The 25267-nt window shown below is 47.7% G+C and overlaps 1 protein-coding gene across 4 annotated transcripts in view; it reads left to right on the forward strand.

The window, feature by feature from the left end:
* The window catches only part of LOC120828759 (rho GTPase-activating protein 6), a 45462-nt gene extending 20614 nt beyond the window's left edge, over nucleotides 1-24848 (forward strand). For 2 of the 4 annotated variants that reach the window (XM_040192320.2, XM_040192329.2), the window contains exons 2-14: nucleotides 12755-12914; nucleotides 15553-15624; nucleotides 17582-17730; nucleotides 17875-18003; nucleotides 18095-18290; nucleotides 18392-18447; nucleotides 19060-19210; nucleotides 19329-19480; nucleotides 20107-20286; nucleotides 20688-20779; nucleotides 20867-21120; nucleotides 21268-21351; nucleotides 22157-24848. In XM_040192320.2, the coding sequence (XP_040048254.2) occupies nucleotides 12755-12914; nucleotides 15553-15624; nucleotides 17582-17730; nucleotides 17875-18003; nucleotides 18095-18290; nucleotides 18392-18447; nucleotides 19060-19210; nucleotides 19329-19480; nucleotides 20107-20286; nucleotides 20688-20779; nucleotides 20867-21120; nucleotides 21268-21351; nucleotides 22157-22722 (2241 nt within the window). In that variant the 3' untranslated portion in view covers nucleotides 22723-24848. Of the gene's footprint in view, nucleotides 1-1065; nucleotides 1202-12754; nucleotides 12915-15552; nucleotides 15625-17581; nucleotides 17731-17874; nucleotides 18004-18094; nucleotides 18291-18391; nucleotides 18448-19059; nucleotides 19211-19328; nucleotides 19481-20106; nucleotides 20287-20687; nucleotides 20780-20866; nucleotides 21121-21267; nucleotides 21352-22156 lie in introns of those variants that run through there. The other 2 variants (XM_078098211.1, XM_078098210.1) reach the window with 2 other exon arrangements.
* The last annotated feature ends 419 nt before the right edge of the window (nucleotides 24849-25267 follow it).

Here is a 25267-nt window from a genome sequence, read left to right on the forward strand (position 1 = left end):
GACACAAGGGAATAATAATAGTGTGTCATGCACAAGCTAACATGCAATTAAACCTAACTGAACAAACTAATCAATCCTGTTTTAATCGCTTCAACAGAGAAACTGTTTGATCGGCCCGGCAGACAGATTGAGCTTCAGCAGAGGAGCTGTTACCGCATTGACTGAATTATTTAGCTAAACTAGCAGACAAGTCATGTTGTCTCAGGGAGACGAGTCAGAAGACGCCGTTTGACCATCACAACAGTGGTTCTTTCTCACTGAGGTTGAGTCGAAGGTCGTAAAATGATGGGTGTCACATGATGGAGGACAGACAGATGAATGAATGAGGAAGTTTTAGATCAACGGGAGATTGGTATGAGTGAGCTCATCCCGGCGCCGAGGCCTTCGCCAACAGTTGAATGATTGTCCGTCCTGAGGGTTTACCTTGTGTTACGCGAACAAGTGCCAGCACTTAGAACCTGATAGCAGGCCAACTTTTAAAAGAAGGATTTATTAGCGAATAAAATTCTTCAGAAATGCAGGCTGTGCATTCACCGCTCAAGTGAGGAAAAGTCTTTGCCTGCGTCCACCACATGACCGACCGAACCAACTGTTCGCTCTCATCATCCGGGACCCTCTTCAGCCTGAGTGCTGCCACCGGTTGAGATGCCCCCCTCTCTTTCTCCACCCGACACCTCTTTTGTCTCCATTTGTTCTCCTCTTCGCGGTTTCTCTTAACATTTTGCTTGCAGTTTTCACTAACTTCTACTTTCTCTCTCTCTGGAGTCCACAATGAGGAGAGCAAACATTTCTACAATGCACCGGGCTCTCCTTACCTGCTGATGTGTGACCTTGTTATATTGCACTGGGTGTGTTTGTTTTACTCTCCTGCCGCTCCCAGTACAAACACCTCCACTATAATACCCCACAAAGCAGAATGCAAAGGCTGTCTGACAGAACAGATGAATGGATAAATGAGCGATTTGTCCAAAATACGAGGGGTATTGATGCTCTGAGTGTCTGCAACAAACAGCCGCGCTCATGCATGTGCGCGTGGGCGGGTGACACCAACCATCCATGCGGCTCCTGAGTCATCGGCACAGCCAGCGTATTTACATTTACCACAACATTTCCTAAGCACACTCTGACCCAGGAGGAGAACTTAGCAGGAGTGGACGTCTTGTCCGCAGGAGTGAAGTTACCAGGAATGCAGACAGATACGGTACGGCTTCATCAAGCAGGGCCTTGTCCGATATCGGGGGCAGGGGGAAAATGTGTGGTTCTTTCTTTTCTGCCTCCTTTCGCAACGTGCGTGGGGGACGGTCGAGCTCTCGTCGCGCCTGCCGTGTTTTTGGGAAACTTGAAAAAAAGGATTGGCGCGTCGGAGAAAAGTTGGAACCCCGCGTTCCGCAGCCCCGTCGCTTCTGGTCGTCACAGCACCGCCCTTCCCCTAGTTCTTTCTTTCTAGACGCCTGTCGGGGAGAGGCACTTGTTTTATTATCAACAGCGTAAAGAGAAGTCCGTCCTCCCAGTGACTTGTCTTTTTATGGAGATGGACGAAGGGCCGAGGGGAAAGTCCTGGCAAGATCTGATCCACTGTTTTACCCGATGTGTTTCGCGAAATGTGGGACGTTTCAGTCCGATTAGCAGCGGGAACTCTTCTGCCGTTGTCTGTGTGAACGACACCAGGGCATGATGTCAACCCCCCCGTCTCGCTGTGTGAGGTGCAGAGGTGTTGCATCATAGTTTGAGGGGCGGTTTGGTGTTCCCGCCGAATGGTGCGCTGAACTGCAAATCAAGACGGAACAAATCCACCAAATTAGAAGTGTCATAGTCCACTACTTCTCACACATGAGCACGCACACACACACGTTGATATATGTACTAAACCTGCACAGCCGCACATGGATGCATTATGAGTCATTCACACAAAAGCAGAAGGAGACGCTAAATGGTGAGAACAGATTGTGCCGTCTGGTGGAGCAATTTCTTCTCTTCATTTTCAACACCTCAGCCTGCTGTTACGCTCAGCTTGACCTCAACCACAGGTAGAAGCTGTTAAAATTCAAAATGATTTTTGCACGATTCCAGAAATATATATATGTACATACCTAAGCTTTTGGTAAGGGAAAGCATGCTCAGAAGCATGCATACAGGTTTTCCAGTTGAGACGGCTCTGTTCCTGTGGATCATGCTATCTCTGCGACTGCAGCATTAGAGGGAAACCACAATAACAACACTGAAGACAGCCAAGAAAAGTTTCTGTAACCGAAATGAGAAGCTTAGCTCGAAAAACCACCACATAACATAAGTCATCATGTTCACAGTGGTGTTTCACTTCCTACTTCTGGCTGCACCAAGTGTAAGGTACGATAAGGCAACGTGGAACATGCAGATTTAGCTCCACATCGAGTTATTACAACGAGTTGGTGTCAACAAGCCGCGTCAAGGTAAAAAGTTTGGAGGATTTAGTTCGCACAGTGAGCTGGAATCCTCAGGATTGAAATCAGACGAGGAATAGCACAGATGAAGCCAGGAATAACACTGATTTCTGAGACAAAAACACGCACACAGTTGGTTCATTGGAGGCACTGTTGACGTGCACTCGTGTGCTGCCTCTGCACATATTTGCACACAGGACATACTCATTTAATGCGTGTGCCTATGCATTGAACTTGTGAGTGTGTGTGTGTGTGTGTGGACAAAGTGTGACCGAGGTTCAAGGGGCCTTTTTACTAAAACTGGATTAGCTTCACCCAAGGCTGCCACTGGAATGTGAGGATCAACAAGTCTGTTGTGGCAGTGCACGTGCAAACACACACGCACATGTTTCCTTGTGGCTCACTGTCATATTTACCTTCCATTCTATTATTATGATTCCTCTCCTCCTGTTGTGACAATTTTCTCACTGGGAGTGTAGCTTTATTCCTAGTTTACACAAGTGTATGGCTTGGTGTGAATACAAACAAGACAAAGACTGAGATTGAGGCTTTTCTTTTCATGACGTGTGCAGTGAAACCCCTCAAGACACTATTTATCCGATGCATGAATTGGAAAAGGAGGAGGAGAGGCATTGCATCTTGCTCTTTTTGCACCACGACAAAGAAAAGACAAAAAGAAGAGACGCTCGCTTGCAGTCAATCGATGAAACAGGAAAGACAAGAACCTGCAGATTGACGACTGGATGAGAAACTCGGCCCGTCACAGCTGCATCTCATTAGATACACGTATTTTCTTCGATGCAATTTTCTACAATTTATTAAAGTGGAAATTTCCAAAAAGCTTGTGTCACAAATTCTGTCTGGGTTCCGTTGGGGAAGTGAAAGCCCCGGAGGGCCACAGTCTCTGCCTGAGAGGCGTGTGCTGGTATTTGGAGTGATGGAAGTCAGCAGCATATGTTTCCAAGGCCGGCATGTCCTTTACCGTGTCACAATGACAGATACGGTTTCTTTTTTTGTGGCTTTAGTCATCACGAGGGAGCATTTGTTTATTCTTCAGAACAGGTGGAAAAGAGGGGGAATGTTTCAACAAAAGCATCTGTGTGCAAATAGCTCACCGTGTTGACTGGAAGTTGGATTCTAAATTGTGGGATGTTCCACTAATGGATTTATATTTTGGAAATATTCTTAAAAGCCCGGTATATCTGACGTATTAGGGTTTATTTTCATGTCTAATCCACTCTGCTGCTCTTATGAAAACAGCAAAAAGCAGTTCCTGGAAAGGACCGAAAGAATTTGTGTTCATTTAACAGTCCCTCACCCGTTACCGACCTTCTCCCTTTGAGGCCCGGTTCCAGGGATTTACTCCCCCCCCTCCTCACCGCTTGTCAATGTGTCGGCAACGAGGACCGCGCAGCGAGTTTTGGAATCCTGTGCTGTCATCGTGTCTCAGTGCTAAACCTTCATTAAATCCGTGGAAGTAGTTTCCCCCCCAATACTCGCGGCTAATCTTAGCCGCCCTGGTGAGAAACGGACTTTGTTTGAGCTGCGATTGGACTCACGGAGCCGTGCCAGTGGGAAGGCGATAAGTACTTTGCCGTGTTAATCGGTGTTTAACGTGTCGTCGTTACTAATGTTGTTAACACTTTATATAGTGTTCTTTGCTGGCACGCACTCGCACACTTTTTGATCGGTCGAAGAGCTGCCTTTTATGCCAGGAGATCAATAATAGAACATGTGACCCGCCGGTGACCTGTGGAACGCGCGCACGCAGTGACGCTTCCACCGTCCGGTGAGAACAAAGCATTGTGGGGCGGTGACGGGTGTGGCGTGGGCCTCCAGGAAGTCACACTTGGCTAAAACTTCCTGGACTGAAACAAGGTCAATTTTTTCCCCTTTCCTTTTTCATGCTTGATTGGATTATTCCTGAAGGGTTTTCTCTAATCGGCCAAGGCTTTGTTGTTCGCAAAAGGTTTACATCTCGCCGGGGTCCAGCGGAGGACTCCCTTTATAAAACCGATAAATCAAATCCCTGAATTTCTCTCCCACCTGGATATTTTAAGTGAAACCAAAAGACATCAAACTGCAAGAAGCTCCGAAGCTCCTCGTTCAACACGTTCCGATGCAGACTGAATGGAAACAGATGCGAGCCCGTGATGTGCGTTTACGAGCATCACGCTTGAACAACGGCCTCTGTAGTTGCTAAGCAATCAGGGGCTGAAACCTGCCGTGTCTCAGCCCGGTCAAACATTCCAGACCAGTCAGACTCCGCCTCCTCCTCCTCGGGGATATGAAGAAAAAAAAAAGGAGAGGGGCCCTTTAAACGGTTTGGTCAAAATCCTCGTAGAACGCATCGATCCCGTGCACGTCATGAGCCACTGACAACACAAAGAGGGCCAACCGAGAAAGAGCATGGCCCGAGGAGGCCGCAGCCGGGACCCCGACATGCCGACAGCGTCACGTTATCAGCCGCGTCTGTCCAGCTTCAGTCTCATCGTCGTCATAATCATCATGTGTATCCAAACATGTGTGTCCAAAGAGCGGAGCGGCGGGTTCTAATCCCGCTCTTTAACTACCTCGCAGGATTAACTTGAGCCGGGTACTGGGGGTTGACGGGGGGGACTTGCACCCGTGTGTAAAATAAAGCGTCTTATGGAGACTCTGCTCTGATCCCGCTGTGTTAAATGGGAACGCTGGAGGAAGCACAGGGAGAGGGAATGTGCTGTACTCGTGTTCTCGCCACTGGGGTCGAAAAAACAAACGTACTATTCCCTAATAGGATCAACGTCTTATCTTGCACACGCTTACGTCCAAGAAATATGTGTCGAGTCAACGCACTCGCACGCTTAATCTCGTCTAATAGGTGTGGATGACAATCAGCTAATATGAAACGGTGAGAGTTTGCAGTCAATCTAATCTGCGTGTTTTTGGACTGCGAGAGCGAAGCGGAGCTCCTGCTCCGAGGAGGCTTCAGAAACAGGACTCAGTGGCAACTCTGATCTTAAGTGAAATTTAACAAGCAGAGATGATGTTCAAGCTCCCCCAAGGCAAAGAAATGTTTCAGAAATGACGGACTAATGACACCAGTTGCTTGGGGTTAGAAAACAATGGCCAGACAAGTCTGGACTTTATTACTTGCGTTTGGTCCTTCAGTTGTTTAGTTGTGTTGAAGTCACACTTAATTTAACAAAAAGCCTTTTTTCTCCTCCAGCATGAGGTGATCTTCTGTCTGTCTGGACTGCAGGAAGTAGTGAGACAAAGTTGTCTGGGTTGTCTCTTGTGTGGTTGATGTTAATCGGTGTCTCCGTGTAGCTTTTTGCCTGTTATGGAGAATTCTAGCAGGGTTTTAAGGGGCTATTGGGATGACTGAGGTAACATAGAGGCCAGTTCTGATCTCTCAATCTATTTAACATTCCAGGATCTATGGAGTGGCACATTATTTCTCTGCGATTGTTTTTTTTGTGTCAAGCCTGTGCATGTGTGCGTGTGTGCGCGTGCGTTTGTGTCCGTTCTCACGGTGCTGACTTAGTGCAGCGCTCGGACTGCAAAAGGTTTGATGGGAAAGTATTGCTCCTGGGTCTACCCGCCCCGCCTTTTGGACTGATTGACAGATAAAGTGCTCACACACAAACGCACAACGCGCTGTTGAATGTCTTTCCGTGTTAACGGAGGGGCACTGAATTCAACTATTCTATTCCGCCTCAAACCTATCTAAATATACACGTTCATGATTAAGCAGCTTCATTACCTCAGCTGGCTGCTCTGGTGAGAGAAACGGGAGAAGAGTTGTGTGTGGCTGAATGAGGCTTGATTTGTGTGTCGGTGTGTGTCTAAACTACACTGCCGGGGGACCTATTGGCCCAGGAGTAAGACCACGTTGTGATGGAATTAGGTCTTAAAGAAGCATTATACATGATATACGAATGACTAATTCATTGAAGCCAGAAGCAATCTACAACAATATCAAGTTGAAACCTGATACTTTACTTAATATGATGATGTATTTTGGTCTTTGGGGAGAAGTGGTGTCACATCTTTTAGTTCAGTTGTTTTGTCTTTTCATCAGGCTGACCCATGGCTTTGTGTGCACTCTGAAACGTGTGCGTCACCTTCATTATTGAGTCATAAATAGGACTTGTTTTTTCTTTTTAGGTTTGAGTGACCTCATCAAACTGAAAGTGTAAAACAGAGAGGGATAAAAATGGGGATTTTGAGTATGAGAGAGAAGCCATTGTTTAATAGTCCATCCAAAGCAACGTGAAGGTTCCCCAACACGCCATGTAAGCAAATAAATGGGTTGTGATGCAAAATAGGACTGAGCACCAATTACTAGCATGTTAACGCGTTCTACTCTACCTCAACCTGGTTAACCTCATGGTGAACACAACAAGGGTTATAGCGTTGTACTACATCACTACTTTGGGGAGATTTGTGACAATTCTACATGATAGAAAAGTACTCTTGATGTTCATCACGGAGACATGACGTGTTCATGTGAAGTAAGATTTGAAAGGGAGTTTAATGTTGACCGTCACAGTTGAGCTGGGACGTTTTCATGTCCCCCAACTCACACGGCTACAGAGAAAAACTGCAGAGAAGAGTTCCGACCTTGAGATACACATCATGGCAAATATGTCGTGAAAGTGCGCCAGACAGAAATAGCACTTTTGGCCAGAAGTAGGGGAAAGGGTTAGTAGAGCCTCCGCACAGACTTTAAATGTCTCAAGTTTGTTCTCTCTCAGACACAAAAACACTGTCCTCATACTTGAGGTTGGAATGCATGCAAGTTTAGTGTCGCACACGCGAGTATTATGTCTCCGACATAAACCCCGTCTCCCAATGACAGCTGGATGATTTCTGTAGACTGCTTTGAAGCAATACTACACACACACACACAACCTCCACTTCTCCTTCTTCTATCTACTGTGGTGTTGATAGAATACCTGATTTCCTTTGCTTTTGCAGCTTATGTAACCGTTCTGCGAGCTCCCGAGCCGCTAAGGGTGAGCCTCATTACTGCTGCGGGCCCTTTATACTAATCTGTCTTTAAAATGTTTGAAGTCCGCCCGATGCTTTAGATGTGCCTGCCAGTAATTACGAGGGGGGGGGGTGGAGTATTTGGAGCACACACTCCAAGTTGCTCGTTATTGTGACCGAGCCAGGAAGCCTTCATCAAATGCAAAGGCAGACAAAAAAAACACGCGTGGGGAAAGAGGATATCCACACAGTGTGTGTGGTGGTGCCGTACAGCTAGGAAGGTTTGAATGTTCTTACATTTACTTCTAATCAAAACAACAAAACCAGAGTCAAAATGTATCCTTGTTCAAATGAAAGGGCTCCTAACATTTGAAATCAATCAAGCGGTCCGTTGTTGGAATCACTAAAAAAGAAATGGCCGTGATGTAAATACGCTTTTCAATTTTCCATAACTCATGTATAGCCATCAAATAACTCACTTTCGACACACTCCGCCCCCTTTTCGTTGCATCAGAACGGACGGTATGATGCAACGACCGCAACAATTCTCCTCCCTGCAATGCTCCACCTTCATGCCCTCCGATACTGGAGGCTGACCATCTCACATTTGGCAACCAATGAAAAGCCTGCTTTTGCGTCCGATTATGTAAACCTTTAATTGACAACAGGCGTCTTTTTTAAGGTAATTTCCCCCTCAGGCAGTGTCAGGGATAACCCCAAACAGGTGGGGGAATAATATACATCGTTGCTGTTTGCCACATTTTATATCCACACAGGTGCAAAAACACACACACCCTGACACATCAGGGTGGTCACTAATTAAAGCAGGTCTGAACCCCAAGGTGGTTCCAGGTCAGCAAGTGATCTAGTATGTGCATGCATGAAGACGACTTGTAAAAGAGAAAAGGAAAAAGGACAAATGATTGTGCATTCCTCTGGATCAGCGTCGTAGCACAGAAACTCTGCTCAGGGGTCATTCGGAGCGAGCTGCAGCGCTAAAGGGAAAGAAAACAAGCCCAAAAGTAGGATGTTACACGTTTTGGAGAGTTCCTTTAGGCAGTACGCTCACCACCTCCTCCTGGGCCTCTGGTGGCGTTCCTCGAGTATCACTACACACGTCACGCAGTCCACGGGAAGCCAGCCAGCGGGACTTAACCATTACAGATGTGTGGGTATGTGTTTCGCTTATGGAGCACATCTGTGAATCAGAGGCACTTGTTGCATCTGTTGCCTTTTTCTGACATTTTTACCTGCGGCCCATAGTTGTTGAGACATAAATGTGTACTTCATGGTACCAGTAGAGGACGAGTCAGAAGAACATATATTTCTATTTGTGCTGTGGTGAGCAGATACCTTCAGTTTAAGTACTGGAAGACAGATTGATGAATGTCTCACTTTAACCGTCCTGTCCTACAACAATGGACTGCTGGATGTAATACGCTGGTACGGTATAACAGAGGATAAAATACAAACGCGGCTCACCGTGAAGCTTTAATTCCGCCTCGGCATTTCTCATACGTGCTTCCTTGAGGGTCACAACTCATCTGAGCTTGGCGGAATTTCCCCCTGCACTGCTAAGGCCGGTGGATTAAAGGCTTTATGGCCAATTATTCTTTCTTAAAAGAGGATTTGCATCAATGTTTCAATTTATTGCTGCACGTGGTTTGTAGTCGGGACATTACAGCGCTTGAAGCCAGCATGTATTTTGCATATATTTATTTCAGGTTGTTTTCTTTCTTGCCTTCTCTCCCATTACACACACACACACAGTTGTAAAGTCCAGAATCAACAGACGGGGACTAATGAAAACAGTTTTGTTGATGCGTTGCCACGGTGCTCGCGGCCAATAACGGTCACACTGATGTCAATGTGGAATCTTGATCACAAGGCGCCGTCAACGAGTCACGAAGGACGCGGATGATCCGGAGAGGACAATCATGTGAAGACATATATAGTGGTCATTACTGTCTCCAAATTAGTGTGGCGTGGAACCTAGAAAAATCTTTTCTCCGTCTCAGTGACGCTATTCACCTTCAACCGTGATCGATTTACGTGGCGCAGCAACAAAGTGCCCCACTGCTTGTGTGCGTTCCCAGGTGCGTTGCCATGGCAATATTTCCTCTCACTTCCTGGCCCCCTTCTGATTTGCCGCGTATGCGTTGCCGGGGAAACTGACATATTCCTTTGCCCCGCAGCGTTCCGGCGACCATTGTCCCGTTGTCTGAAATAGAACGGAAACCAGCAGCGTCGGTGCGCCGCGTGTCCGAGGGGCATTAGTCATCCCAGCAGCTCGGTCCCGCTACAGTCAGGGGAGACGATCATCTTTCCAGCACAAGGGATGAATGCCGTAGTAGAAGCCTCACGTTTACGTTAAAATACACCACATTCACTGGTGACACTGAAGGCAAGTTCGCCTGCTTTCTTTCAAAGGGCGTTCAGGATTGATTGCAGAATTTATTTCCGCTAATGCAGAAATTGCATTAAGCGTGGCAAACTAGCACAAAGTACCATTTGTTGAAGCTGGGATTACCCGATTAGTTCCGCGCAGCCAGTCCAGCAAAAAGAACATCCACGGAGGGGTCCGACAGTTCTAATAAATACAGAGGCAGAAATGATTGCAGTTATGTGAAGGCATAGCAACGGGCTGTATTTTGGACACAAACAGGAGTCCAGGGATGGCGACGGTAGCCGCGTGGCAGATTTGTCTCTATAGAGGCTGTTCAAACAGAGTTACGTCTCGCTAAACGTCCACGTCACGCCGAGGTGCCGGATGATGAATGCCTCGGCGGTGCGACCCGCAGGCATCCAGCGGTCCGGTAACGCGGGAGCCCGTTAACCTCTGAGGGGTGAGAATAATATTAGGAGATGTCAACAATGTCGCCCATGTACGCTGTACGCTATAGCTCATTAACTCCGCTGAGCCAACCAAATGAACGTAATCACAGCAGACCGTCATTATCTTAAGAGTGAGAAAATGACACCCCCCCCCCCCCACACACACACAATTACGTGACTGTTATTGGATGCAGATTGCTGGGAGGATGAGAAAAAAAGTAATCTCTACGGTTTTAAATTGAATCATGAACTCAAAATGACTTTTCACCACGGCGATCAGCTGCTGCATATTTTTCAGCCTCGAAGAACTTGGCAGTCGGCTCGAAAAGCTCAAAGGCCAAAATAAATCCCAAATCTCTGATTTTTGCTCCGTTAAATGGAGTGATAATATGCAAAAGGGGTTTATATAAAGCCCAAATCGAGTTTCCAAGCACTTGCAGGAGTGGAGAAGGTTGTAAATAAAACTGAAATATCTATTTTGTGTAGTATATTATGAAAATGGTCATCTTGACAAAAAAAAATACAAATTTAAAAATTTAAATGGTTAAAGAAATATATTTCTGGGTCCATTGATTAATGAACCTATATTTGTATATTTGAAATATGTGGCAGCTAACAATAACTTTTCACATTATAGTATGTGGCTGACAGTGGATCGGCTCTTTACCTTTGAAGGGCTTCAAGATGTTTTTTAATCAAAGCCACGTGCATAATCAGTTGGGTTTTTTTAAACGTCCAAAGTGAGAGCTGTTTTCCGTACGGGTGTAGTTCATCACGTCTCATTGATTAGGTTTTGTACGTGTTGTGGACGTGGCCTCGAGGCGCAGCGGGGCGAGTGGGCAATATGGGCGCCCTTTTGAGGGTAAACCAGGAGATGGACGGATGGTTCGACGCGGCGTTCTTGCTCCTTTGCATCGAAAGGGTCCACCTGAGGCGGTTCAACATACTTTGCACCTGATAAGAGACCCAGGTGCAGAGCCGAACACGCTGGGGGGGGGGGGGGGGGGGGATTTTATCTCCCAGGCCGGAAAGACTTGCGGGTCTGGAAAACCCTGCCTAAGAATGCTGACCCTGTAACCCTGCTGTAGATAAGCTGAAGAACATCATATGTGCTGACAGCTTTGCTTTGAACACAACTGGTCTGCATTGATAATGATGAGATAGCGAGCCACTAACCAGAGTAATGAGACAGAACTATGGCGTGTAAAGACGACCAGTCAGGCCCCAATAAACAGTAACCCATCATCGAACCTTTGAAAGTGCATCCAAACTACACAGAGGTCACAGGCCGGTTTTGGATCGCCTCGGTTTACACAATTCAACGTACTCGTTGTTGCCAGAATCCAGCAGCGAAACCGGGATTCAGTCCGGCCCCTGCGCTCCGCTGTCGGCATCGCACGGGTCCCAACTGAAGCTCATCCGTCTCCTGCAGAAAGCCTGCGGGGCAGAACCGGCTCGACCGTGGGGGAGGCCCTCTTGTTTCACTTTCCCAAACTGTTTGCTTTTGCTTCTGCAGCGCGTGCGAGGTCAAGCGGCAGGGAAAAGGGTTTCCTCGGCCGGCGCCGACGAATTGCATGAGCACTAACAGCAGGGCTGTATTGAAAAAGAAAAGGCGACACAAACCTGTGAAACATTTTGGATTTTTACTCCCACGGCAAACATGAAAATCCTAAAAGGCATAAACTAATAAAATATGGTTTGTCTCAAACAAAAAGAGGATCACAAAGAGACAGACGCATTAGAGTGCTGTTGTAAGCCCTCTGTCTAGATAAGACATGAAATGAATTGCAGCAGTCTGTCCTTTCCTTCTCTTTGCCTTCCTTCTTAACCTCTCCGTCTCCCTGAGCGCTCTTCTCTGTAGACCACAGAATTCAGATGACAAATGTTCATCCAGGTTCCCCGGGTCTGCGGCGATTTCCTACAATTCACTTTGACTCAAGTCCACCTTGAGCCCAAAGCTGCAGCATAGACCTCTCTGTGGGGGGGGGGGTGAAAAATGAGCAGCTGCTTTCTATACGCTGTGGCCTCATATCGGCCTCCCCCCCTCCTCCTCCTCCTCATATTCAACCACGGTTTATCGTGAGTGGAAAGCGCATTGCAAATCCATCAGCGCGAGGCCATTTCTTGTCCTCACTTGCATCTACGTCTGCGTACTTTGACTTTATACGTTTGAGTCGACTGGCGCTCCGACGTCGTAAAAAAAAGGCCGCCCCGCGCGTGTGATCTGTGTATTTTTGGACCGCTTCGTTGGCACTGCATGTCATCTAATATGATCCTCTCTCAAACTCCTAATCTGTGAGAATCACATGAAAAAAGAATCAAAGAATGTGGAGGCCAAGGGTTTACTCAGTTTCACATGCAACTGAGTCCAGGGAGCCTTAAAGTGCGACTTAATATGAAAAAGAAAAAAAAACTTGCCAAACCTTTTTCCAACACAGCTGGGAGGGGTCCATCAAGTGATATTCTACTCATGGACTTTATATCCGCACAGGCTAATGTTTGTGTTCACCTTTCCCCCACCCCAGGGTGACCTCACCTGGAGCAGCCAGTCGGGGCGGAGCGTGCGCCTGGCGCCGGTCGCCATCCAGAGCCTGTCGGAGCTGGAGAGGGCCAGGCTGCAGGAAGTAGCCTACACCCGGCTGCACCAGGACTACGACCTGGGATGTCAGATCACCATGCCGAAAGGTGGGAGGATGGGCTTGCGTCGGTGGGGTCGAGTGCAGAGATTTTTTTGCAACTGGTAACTGAAACAAAAGCTCGGGTCTCTCTGGCCCCAAGTCCTCCCGTCGAACCCCGTTAAAGGGGAAGTCAGGGGCGGTGGATGTTTGGGGACAGTTGCGACAACACGTGGATTACGACGTGAACGCGCACTTTGCGGTGAGGCCGCGTGCTTCCTGTTAGAACCCCTCGTGCCCCCTTTGCTCTTAACGACAAGCGACTCTTTTTCCGAGTGCTGTCACCACGCTCGTGGCCTCTATTTTTAAGTGGGTGGGTTCTATGGGTGTGAGTAAGTGAGTAAGGGGAAGGAAAATGACAAAATTAGACAAATTAGTGCAGATATTGCAGGCATGGGTAGACACGGGTTGAGTCTGTGGTTTGTTTCCCACTGGACCCGCCCATGCTAAAAATATCTAAATGAAACACAGTTTAAGGAAAAGAAAACAAATATATATATTTTTATATTCTGGTTCTGTACACGAGCGGCCTCTGAGTTTTCTCATTCCAATACCAACTAGTCCAACTCCATATAAATTATAAATAACCCAGAAATTCCATCTTGTACTCACTATTACGCCACAGATGCTATGGATTCCCCAAAGTGCAACTAAATATCATCTGCGTTAGGATTATCTTCTCGGGTAAACTCCCATATCTTCACTCCCACTTTGGAACAGGCTTCCTGTTCAAAAAACGAGGTCCAAAACTGAGATGACCTCATCCACCTTATTGTCTCAGACTTTAGAGAGCTCCCTCCAGAGACGCAGCACACACTATTCAACTGTTTTCACAGGTTGAGCGGTTTAGTAAATTGAACTTCATGATCAAATGATCAAACCCTCAGGTTAGCCAGACTCATTTGGAAGAGAAAACCTGCTGTACATGTGGGACTAAAAGGAGTCGCCGCCCAAATTTGTTCCGTGCAAACATGTCTTTGTGTGCTCACGCGTGGTTGTAGCGCACAGGGATTCGGTTTCAGGGGCTCCCACAACCCGTCTGCCTTTTGGCACTCCGATTCATTTATTTGATTTCCAGAGGCCCGAGAAGGTAAAATCGCCCAATTAGTCAGAGTAGTTGATGAAAGTCGAGAAGAAAAAAAAACATGCTGTACATTCCTGTCCAACTCAAGGGGGTCCTGACCCTGAAGTTTGGATGCAGCGTTTACAACACTTGTTTCTTTCGTTCTTGTATGAAGATGTTGTATTCTTGTATTCTTGAATTGTATTCAGGTTTGGTTGGTTGGTTTGGTGTGCAGCGCCCCCCCCCACCCCCCCCCGTACTGTACATGAGCCGTAGCAGCAGTATAGTGCAGCCGGTGGATTAACCAGAGCCTCACATTCCAGCTGAAGGTTAAACCTCTCCCCACCATGATTTAATGCGTACTTGTCTGTGTTGCTTATGAATTCCAGAGAGCCTAACAGCCGCCATGTGCTAGCGCGGGAAATATTTCAGCCCGGGTGTAAGAGTTCCCTCCTGCGCGTGCTACTTTCGGCGCCGCTCGAGCGTTGCCTTTCGGCCCTGCTGTTTCCCATCTTGTTCCTTAAAGAACAAAGACAAAGAGAGACGGGCAGGCCGACATCGCAAAGAAGCGAAGGTCCAGGGGTTTGCACGTTCGGGGGGGATTTGGGAGCCATCCGTCAAAAATCCAAACCATTTCCATCTTCCCTTGTCTAGTCTCTCATCCTTTCTCTTTCCTGCCGCCTTCACTCTCCATCACCAACATCTGCTTCCCTCTCATTAAACACGACCCTTCCGTTTCCCACCTTTTTCCCCCCCTCACGCAACCCTAATCATTTCTCCTCATGTCCTTCTGACTCAAAGCTAGCAGTCTTAAAAGAACTCATATGTATAAAGAAACGGCGGCCTCGCTGAGTTTGTTCCGATTCATCGGAGACGGTTGGACACGTGGGGAAACCGTAACACGCTAATGCGGCGCGTGTTCCCCGGGGCCGGGTGAACTTTCCGGAGTGACTCATTCAATACAGCTGAAAGGAACATCTGGGAGGGTTCAAACCGAGGTTGCTAAATTAGCAGACCACAGCGAAGGGTCTCTCAACGGGTGTGCGATGGTCCATAGTGTCAAAGAGTTGGTTTTTAGATGGCAAGAAACAACGACAACAACCAAACCGCAGTGACTTCCAGCATTAAGCCGAGCGCTCTTAAAGGAGACTGTGAGGCCGCGTAATGCCACTAGTTCCACATTCCCCTGGACATTAATCAGCCAGTGGAGGAGTCGTTCATCATGTTGACAGCTGACTAGTAGCTTCCCTCCTTTGTAAAGCACTGACGTACACTAATAGAAACGTGCGAGACGTTGTTATTTCCAAAAGCAAGAAAAGTCCTCACGCGTACGTGCCAGCGCACTTAACCAATATAAGTGATTTAATATGTTTTTTCCTGCTCGCTAAGACCATAGCTGAACCTGTCTGACATTTCAATTAAATGGATTTGAGTTCACAGACAGCTTTTTTCCCCCCGTGGCTAATTTATGTCTGCATTCCCGACAAAAGCTTGTTAGATATAATAAGCGATAGAAGATACAGCCGATATGAAAACCATTTGTTTCGGAATGATTTATTTTCTTGTTTTTTTCCCCCTGCCGCAGATGGACAGAAGAGGAAAAAGTCGCTGAGGAGGAAGTTGGACTCGCTCTCAAAAGAGAAGAGCAAAGACAAAGGTATGCCAGGTTCTCTTCACCCTTCGCCGGGTTTGCAGCTTTCTCTCTCTCTCTCTCCCTCTCTCTCGGCCCGAGGCTGCCAGCGGGACAGCAGTGGTCTCCGCGCCCTCAGGCAGGTGAACAGTGGGGTTATAAAAACAGGCGTTCTGTTTACTGGGCTTTGACAGTTTATTTTTAGCTTAAGTGGAGGGACTCCTTGTAAGGGGACCGGCTCTGAGAAGCAGCCACTCTGCGGCACTAAGCGAAGCATATTTGGCAGGAGAGGGAATCTCAGACAAAAAGGAGCCCAGCTGGAAAGAGCAGCAGGAGGCCGAAGGAATCGGACGTTTCTTGGGCCGATCCCACCTATAGTTTATCACAGTTAGTTATGCAAAAACTGAAAAAGAATTGCACACGCATTGGCCAATCAGAACCCGCTATTCTATGAGGCAACTTTGATTTAATAACGACGGGGCAAACTTGCTCCTGGAACCCACGTTGGTTGTTGTTACGTTTCCGGTGGGGAGTCTGAGTGTAGGTGGGTCACATGGCTCTGCCCCCTCCACCCCCTCGGAGCAGGTGGCTCAGATGTACCTGTGGAGTCACCTGGCAAATTGATTCCAAGTTTAAAATGCCCCCATATTCTCTGAATACAAAGCCCCGCATTGCTCTTTGAAGCAGGCTAACCCTTCTTCTCTGCGGCACCCAGACAGGAAGAAGCATTCGTGCTCCTTTGATGCCGCCGCAGTCAACAGAAAGGGTGCTTCTTTACTTCAGAGAGAAACTTATATGTCAAAGTTAAGATTTACAGCTCTCTAAAAACACAAATGTATTGGTAAAGTACCATTTATAATAGTTTTAACTTTCCACACTTTCTGCATGGACAAATCCAAATGCACTGTGTGGACATGAATACGAGAATTATTGAAAAAAGAAAGAAAAAACAGGGTAATGAAAAACAGGATTGATGCTGTGGGCCTGGAAAATGTCAATTTATAAAAAATCGGACATGTGGTCTGGCTGTGGGTGCACCGTGAAGAGCTTTGCATTACGCAAGAAAAGCTCTGTACCTTATGCGATCCACATTGTGTGGTGTGTACGTGCACGCCTGTGTGTGTGTGTGTGTGTGTGTGTGTGTGTGTGTGTGTGTGTGTGCGTGTGTGCGTGCGTGTTAACCCCCGTTCACGCTTTGAGGCTGCACGGCAAATTCATTGTGTCACAGCGTTAGTGGTCATGTTGCTCATGAACACAGCGCTCCACTTGTGGTTGTGGAATTCATCTCGCATTCTCTCCCTCTGTTTCCCTCCGAACACACACACACACACACACACACACACACACACTGAACAGCTGGACTGCTTTTTCTCAGCTGCTTGTATTCTGTATAATTCAATATATAGCCTGCGATTGGCCCGCCATGACATCATTGCTCCGGAGCATATCTTCTAAGTGCTCGTGTCCCTCAGCAGTGCAACTCACATTTGCAGGAGTTAATTGCGGCGGTTTTGCTTCGCCAGACTTTTGTTTAAACTCTATTTAAGAATGCGTCCGGCGCGACTCCTCGCCAAAACAAACGGCGCTTGTGCCTCTCGTCATGCCCCAAAATGAGCGGTAATGCAACGAAAGGAGTAGAATTTGCGTGCACGTGTGTCAGCGCGAAGCAGCCTTTGTGGAGAGCCCGGGTCGGTTGTGGGTGCGAGGGATCGCGGTTGTGTTATTTTGGTATTAGTGTTCTGTCATAGTGATGTTTTCCAACTTTCTTCTTTCCTTTCTTTATTTTGGATAGCAGATGCACTGTGGTGCTGCACAGTAATATGCAGAGGAGGTTAGATGTAAATGTTATTCCTTCCGACAGCTATTTCTGGACGTTTCTGACGTAGCTGCTTTTTTTTCGAGTCCTTCTTGCAGCAAACTAATGCAGTTTTCTTTCTTTTCTTCTTGGCCTTGTCCCCTTTCTTTCCTTCCTTTACCCCCCCAGAATGCATACCCCAAGCCTTCAGCATAGTGCTACCCCAGGTCATCGCCAACGACAGAACACACAGGCAGCGTCAGGACAGCTACCGCCAAGACCCGCCGCAGCGCGAGGACCACAAGGACTCGTCCGACCTCGTTTCGTCCATTTTACAGGTCTGTCAGTCCGTCCTCCTCTACCTGGGCTCCACGCGAAGGCCCTTTTGTACGGATCAATATCTTAAAACCATATGCCAGACGACACGTTGTACTGGGCAAAAGGAAAGCAAAACCTAACCCTTGGGATCGCCTGTCCCGCAGTTTGCCACCAAGCGGCCGTCCAACAAGGAGCTGTCCAGCAGTAACTCCTCTCTGAGTTCCACATCGGAGACCGCCAACGAGTCGACGTCGCCCAACACGCCAGAGGCCGCGCCCCGAGCACGCAGGAGGGTGAGACACAACTAACTCCGCCCGAGTGTGAGTTTGCTCCCGGTTTTCGAAACGCCCCGCCTGAACGAAAAGTGCGTGATTAAACCTCCAGGGAGCCATGTCGGTGGACTCCATCACGGACCTGGACGACAACCAGTCGCGCCTGCTCGAGGCCCTGCAGCTCTCCCTGCCGGCCGAAACGCCCAACAAAAAGGAGAAGCACCGGGACAAGCGGCTGAGCCTCAACCCCATCTACCGCCAGGTGCCCCGAGTGGTCGACAGCTGCTGTCAGCATATCGAGAAATATGGTGAGGGGCCGCCAACGCCGCCATGGCGTAGGTCTTCTTCCTGTACGAACCGCAACGGGTGCTGGTGCTTTCCGCTTCAATTTCCTTTTTTCTCCCTTCAGGTTTGCAGACTGTGGGGATCTTTCGAGTGGGAAGCTCCAAGAAGAGAGTCCGACAGGTGAATTATTCTACTTGCTCCTGGACTTTTCTTTATTCATCAGCTTTGAGTAAATACACACCAAGTCTCTTAATTTGAATGAGTCAACAATTCTTTTAATTTAATCACCACGTCCAAAGAGGATGCAAATAGAATACGAGCCAAAGGCTGCTTACTTTTTTTGAGGAGACATTAGCAATAAACATGAGCCAACCGTAGTTAACGTGTTGCTATCACTCACTAGATGAAATGGTTTGTATTCACACATCAACACCATTTTGCGTTGATACAATCCGACGTCGACACCCATGCATTAACTGCCATCGTCGGCCTATTGTGAAATTAAAAACGTGCTTGGCTTAATTTGCGGTGAGCGCAACAGCGGGTACGTTAGTTTCGAGCGGATGACCCCGATCATCATGGCCAAGAACAGTTCCCCGGGAGTCGTCCAAAAGTCAGATCCGGGATTAGGGTGCTTACTCGCTTACTAGTTTTGGGTCTACCAGGTCACATGGAGGGCCGACAGGAAATGAATGCGTGCACTGCTGAGACTATAACAGGCATTGTTGTGTGCGGAGGATGTTTCTAAATCCCCCTCTTCCTCTCGTTCTCCCCGGCGTGTCTCGACCGCAGCTTCGTGAGGAGTTTGACCGCGGCATCGACGTCCAGCTGGACGAGGACTACAGCGTGCACGACGTGGCAGCTCTGCTGAAGGAGTTCCTCAGGGACATGCCTGACCCGCTGCTCACCAGGGAGCTCTACACAGCCTTCATCAACACCACATGTGAGCTTCACCCTCCCCCGCCACCCCCAAACACTCCCTTTTTCCACATGACCTCTGTTCTTCTCCTCCTTTTTTTTCTCTCTTTTTCAAACCATGAAATTCTAATTGTGTGTTTCAGTGTTCCGTGATCCGGACGAGCAGCAAGCTGTCACTCAGCTGCTGGTCTACCTGCTCCCAGCATGCAACAGCGACACACTCCACCGCCTCCTGGAGTTTCTGTCCACTGTTGCTGACCACGCCCACGACCGGCAGGACAAGGAGAGACAGGAGGTGAGCGCGGGTTTTTCTATCAAAAGAGGGCATGTAGCTCAATAAGATCCTCCATTAAAGGATGCTTTTGCCCGTTTGCGGCTCCCGTCCCTCCTTCCTGAGGTCGGGAGTGGCGAGGGAGGAAACTGGGAGAGGTGCAGAATCATGAATTTACTCTCTCTAAAAGAAGAAAATGGTGTTCAAGCCTCGATGGGCTTGTAACTTTAGATGCCAATTGTGTCACAGGATGCGCGCATCACTCCACCCTGTTACGAATCAATTCAGCTTTCATACGCTCAATCACTTTTAGTGCCACTCTTCCTCCATCTGTAGCTCAAAGAGACAAGCCAGAGATGGAACAATAGAGGGAGAGGTGAGGAAATCAAAATTATAGGACGGATGGAAGTGATTCAAGTGGGAACTTTTTAGCTTCTACAGCTTCAGAGTGTTTGGAGACCTGCAGTTTGGTTGCTTCAGGGACCTTATTTGACACAATTGCTGCTGTTGTACAACGGCTGTACGCCGACGGGCTCCCTGGGTATTTTTCATATGTGAACATGGCTAGGGAGTCGAGCATTTAAGGCCTCCTCCAGAACCTGACCCAGCATTCACGTGGCCTCACAAACCGCTTGTCTCTCCGACGGCAGGTCACGGGGAACAAGATGACGTCTCTGAACCTGGCCACCATCTTCGGCCCCAACCTGCTGCACAAGCAGAAGAGCTCGGACAAGGAGTTCAGCGTCCAGAGCTCGGCCAGGGCCGAGGAGAGCACGGCCGTCATCGCCGTCCTGCAGAGGATGATCGCCAGCTACCAAACACTCTTCGTGGTCAGTCATTCGAGCACTTCTCTGACACCCTGCCCCCACTTCCTGATTTCATTCAACACACACACACACGCACAAACACACACACTCACACACACACATACATACAACCCTTCTGGGCTTAGAAACGCTTGCGTCCGGGTTAATGAAAACCTCTTCAGGGAGAGAACAAAGACACAGAACCAACAAAGGAAGTAAGAAAAAATTCATAGCTGAGTAATTATAAAGAGAAATAAAGTCAACAATAAGTTCAAGCACTTTATACTGCGATGGTTGAACGTATTCTTTCTGAAAATGAAAGCAGAAAATTCAGGCTTCAAAAAGTGAGTTTTCTATGAAAAGATAGGTAGGTCGGTAGCTGTTAGGAACATAGCTGTGTTGTAAGAGTCAACCTCTCTTTTTAGGTGCCTCCTGATCTCCAGAACGAGGTTTTGATGAACCTGTTGGAGACCGATCCAGACGTGGTCGACTACCTTCTGAGAAGAAAAGCCTCACAGTGAGTTCCACGTGCCCACACAAACACACACAGGTGTTCACGCGCATGCGCTCCGCCTCCCTTCAACTTTCTGCAATAAATCCCCAGGAGTCCCGATCTGTTGCCGCCAGAGGAGCCCTTCTCCCTCGGCGAGCGACGCTCCTCCAGCGACTCCAACAAGGTGTCCAGTGGCGAGGTGTCGCCCTACGACAACAACTCCCCGGTCCTGAGCGAGCGGAGGGGCGGGGAACCGGGGAGCCCGGGCGGCGAGCCGCTCTTCTGCGTCCCGGAGCAGTACGCCCTGGTGGGGCAGGTGGCCGGCTGGAGCAGGGAGTCCGGGGCCGACACATGGGGAAGCAAAGGTGAGTCCCAGTGGCGGAGGATTCACTTCTTCGTTATCTGGCCTCACTTTCTTCTTTTAGATGGGCCTGCATAAGGAATAACACGGGCCGAGTCTGAGGGTCCGGTGTGCAACAGGAGTTTGACCTCTCTTTTTCTTCTGCCCTTAGACGCTATATCAGAAGAGCACGCTAACATTTGGGGGACGTGGCACACAACACTTAAACCAACACACAAGGACCACGGATACACAGGTAGACTTTTTTCTTGCTGGTGAAGAGCCAGATCGGTGAGCGCTCGACACCTGGTGCTGGTTATTGGAGCTCCTTCACCGAGCCAGAACCAACTTCCAATATCCTCACGAACAAATATATGAATGCTTGACACCGTTCAAAACGGTCTTGGCTAAAATCTCCATTTATCCGTTTGAAAATGCTCCAAACACAACTCCGACAAGTTAGTAAATATGTGATGCACATGAGTCCAGAGAATTTGCACACGGCGGTGCTTATGTCCATTTTTCCATCAAAGCCAGAAGCTCCAGTGTGATTACACTTTTTAGCAAAGGCCAAAAAACACACGGAGGACCAAACAGAGCTGATGAGTTAACGGTGAAATGCAAGTCGGAGCTTCTCTGGCTTCGGTATTTTAAGGGGGGAACAGAAAGCTGCATATTATTAAAAAGTGCTGCTTTGTTTGTTGTTTTGTGTATTTTGGTGATCGTTTGCTTAGCAACTGGATCCCACGTGATACCGAGTGAATGTGCTCGGCAACACTGTCTGAATAAAGACCCACATTCCCATATTTTTAAATTCATTCTATTCAGTCCAAATTATTCCTAAGAGTTTGAAGGTGAGTTTACCTTACCCTACCTCAACAACACAAGAACAACTAGGAATTTTCTCTTCTTTCCGCTGAAGGCTGTCGAGAGCTTTGCCGTTCGTCATCTAAAGCTTTACTTTTGACATTTCTTTTAGCACAAACTAGTGACGCATGCCTCCCTTGTTATTCACCAAACTATAATTAAATCTGCTGATGGCGTGGATGTTCTGCTTCCAGGTTCCCATGGCAACATGTCAGAGGGAAGCTCCCGCAGCTCGCAGGAAGGTCTTGACGGACTCCATGGCGACGGGCAGCAGCAAGCAATGCTGCGACGAACAGAGACAGCGCCCGGCGTGGGCGAGTGCCGACCCCACCCGCCGGTGGCCAGATCGTGCACCGCCCCCCACGTGGAGCCGGGACCGCCGCACGCGGCGCTCGAAGCTGACCCCCGCGCCACGCCGCACCTCAACAGCGCCAGGGGGCTCCACCGAGCGAGCGGACACGTGCCACTCAAGCCGCCCGCCAGGCTTCAAGGCGGGGGGAACGCCGGGGGGAACGCCGGGGGCAACGACAGCCGCTCGCCGCCCCCTTACGCGGCCCGCCGCCGCGTGGCCAGTTCGCACAGCTCACCTCAGCCGGCCCAGCGGCTCCCTCCGCAGCACGCCGGGCCTCGGGCCTCGGCAGCGGAGAGCCAAATGGCGTCCCAGGGCCCGGAGTGGCAGGACTGGCAGAGGGACCGGTGGCAGATCTGGCAGCTGCTGTCCTCGGAGAGTGCCGACGCGCTGCCAGAGACGCTGGTGTGACCTCAGACTGGCGGAGTTGATCGCAGCGGAGATTCTCGCGGCGTGACCCCTCCCCTCTCATTTCATCCTTTCCCCGTCAAGCCTCCGTGCTTCGCCCCGCACCCCCGGCGCCGTGCCGTTGTCGTTTACGTGTGCAGCTGCTGCCTTATACGGACTTTTACATCCAAGAGCCACTAGTATTTCTTGTTTTAAAATGGATGTTGCCTGTTTCCTCTTTTCCCGTTATGTTACGATTTGATGGCCGCCAGATATACCTCAAAAGAACTCTCTGTTCCCAACGCCTCAGAATGTCACCACGCCCTTATTTTCTATTCGCAGTGACTTCAGTCTTCATATCTCCATGGAGAAGCATTTGTTTCTTTAGTTTGTTATATTTTCCATTTATAATCTTTTACTCTTTTTTTCATCGACACTAACACGTACCCATTAGTAAGCACTGCTAAGTGTAGAATGTCTGTGTGTCTGGTGTCGCAGTTCAGCCGCTCACGTCCAAAAGTTCAAACGTTGGATTACTTTAGCGCCAGATAGCGGTTGATATATGATATGATATATGTATACACAAACATACTGAACACGCATACACACATGTATGTAAATTGCCAATCTGCCAAAAGTAAATGCCCTTTAACTGACAATCAAAATGTTGGAGTTTTCCAGACGGCTGAATTGTATTTTGTAATATTGAATGCAGAATATTTCACTTTGGGCAGAAATATTTCAACGTAAATTATAAAGTACTTGCCTGTAAGTTTGTTTAAATGTGCTTTTGCCACGAGCTGCACTGCAGGTCCACTGTGCCAAAATTGTGCCAAAGTCTCTTATTTTCAGGATATTGATCATACAGTTGTCATTTCATCCAATTGTTCATTTTGTGGAAAAAAAGAAAAAACCTTCAGTGGAAGAGCCACAAAGGCTCATTTACAACATTAGTATACTATGAATTAAAAGCCCTACTGGTTATTGTTTACTACAATGTCATGTATACCGAGGAACCAATCTTAGGTAATATGCCAAATAGTCATTTTAAATAAATCCTTTCTGGATTCAGATCCTTTCTCAGAATTTAGAGAATCTGATAAACTGTCAGGTGTCTAAATGCATCTTCTAACGAGTAATACAGTGTTTTATCGACAATTGTACAGAAAAACCCCATCCATCTGGTTGTTGAACGTATTATTTGACATACATCTGGTCACAAACTACATTTACCAAAATCAGCATGAATAGTGCTGTGAATTTCCACTAAAAATATTTTTCAAAGATATAAAAAAACTATTATAAAAAACAGCTTTACTATTACAGATTTGGGTTAAGAAGCAGTAGCTACGATGTCAACTGTCGACTGATCAGTCTGTGCTCTCGTGCTGGACTGAATGTCTTAGCCTCTCTCTAAAAAATTCCAAAAGATTTAATGACTCTGCAGAGGTCCAACTGGGTTGCCAATAAAAAAAAAGACAAAGTTTGCTACATTTCTTTTCCCCACTTCAATTCCAGTATTGTTGCTAAATCAAAACACACACCCACAACCGACCAGTCCAAATCCTCAAATGTCAGTCAAGTGGGTATTTGCTGGACAAATAGTTCACGTTTTCTCAAGCTATGGTGTAATATCTGCAGCCACGTCAGCATTGTGTGGAACCCGATGTCTTCTTTGTCTTCGTAATGCGGTAAAGCAGTGGAAGGACCCCGGCAAGGCTTTCGGCGCCACCTAGTGTCAGACCACCGTCCATCACCGTTTCCATGGGACCCCTCTGATTAAAAGCACCTTCTGTAAAGCTAGGCGGGGGGAAATAAACTTGCTGCAGGTCTCGCTCTTAAAAATGGTCTCTACGTGCATTGCTCAAGGTTCATATTTTTTGTGAATTTGTTTGTATTACTTACTGTTTTCGGTTGTGTGTTGTAATATATAACTTCAGTGTAACAATTTTTATTCAAGGAGTAAAAAAGAAATAATCCCAAATGTGCTAGCTTTGTCTTGACCTTGACCATGAAACTAAGAGAAATGTTGTTTTATTGTGGATATTTTCTGTGGTATTTACTGGGTCCAAGTTGTAATGGAATGTCTGGTAATTGCTTTTGTACCGCGTATCACCTTGCTACAATGAAATTAAATATGATAAAGTTTACACAAGTTGTTGAAGTCAATACTTCAATCATACGATACATCATTTTATATTCTTATTGTACACTGTGTAATATGCAAAGTTGCATTTTGCAATTTGAAACTCCAACTGGACGGCTCCTCAAAGCGTCGCCCTGATGGCTCTTTGAGAGAATGAGAGAAGGATGTAATTCTCAGCCCAAACCCCGACAGCAAGTCCTCTACCTTCAGCTGCAAGGACAAATGGAACAAAGACAAAAAAAAAAAAGACACTCAGCCGGAAATGTCAAAGTGAAGCAGCTTCAGAACTTCACCTCCAAAGACCCGGCAGAGAGCACGAAGCCCTTTATAACGACTGAAAAACACAGAAAGCCACTCAACAGAACAGTGGGGAAAATGTCAAGATGGTCAGATGAGTCGTCTCCACAAATAGAAGCACATGTG

Source organism: Gasterosteus aculeatus, chromosome 1 (genome assembly GCF_964276395.1).
Source record: "Gasterosteus aculeatus chromosome 1, fGasAcu3.hap1.1, whole genome shotgun sequence".
Classification (NCBI taxonomy): Eukaryota; Metazoa; Chordata; class Actinopteri; order Perciformes; family Gasterosteidae; genus Gasterosteus; species Gasterosteus aculeatus.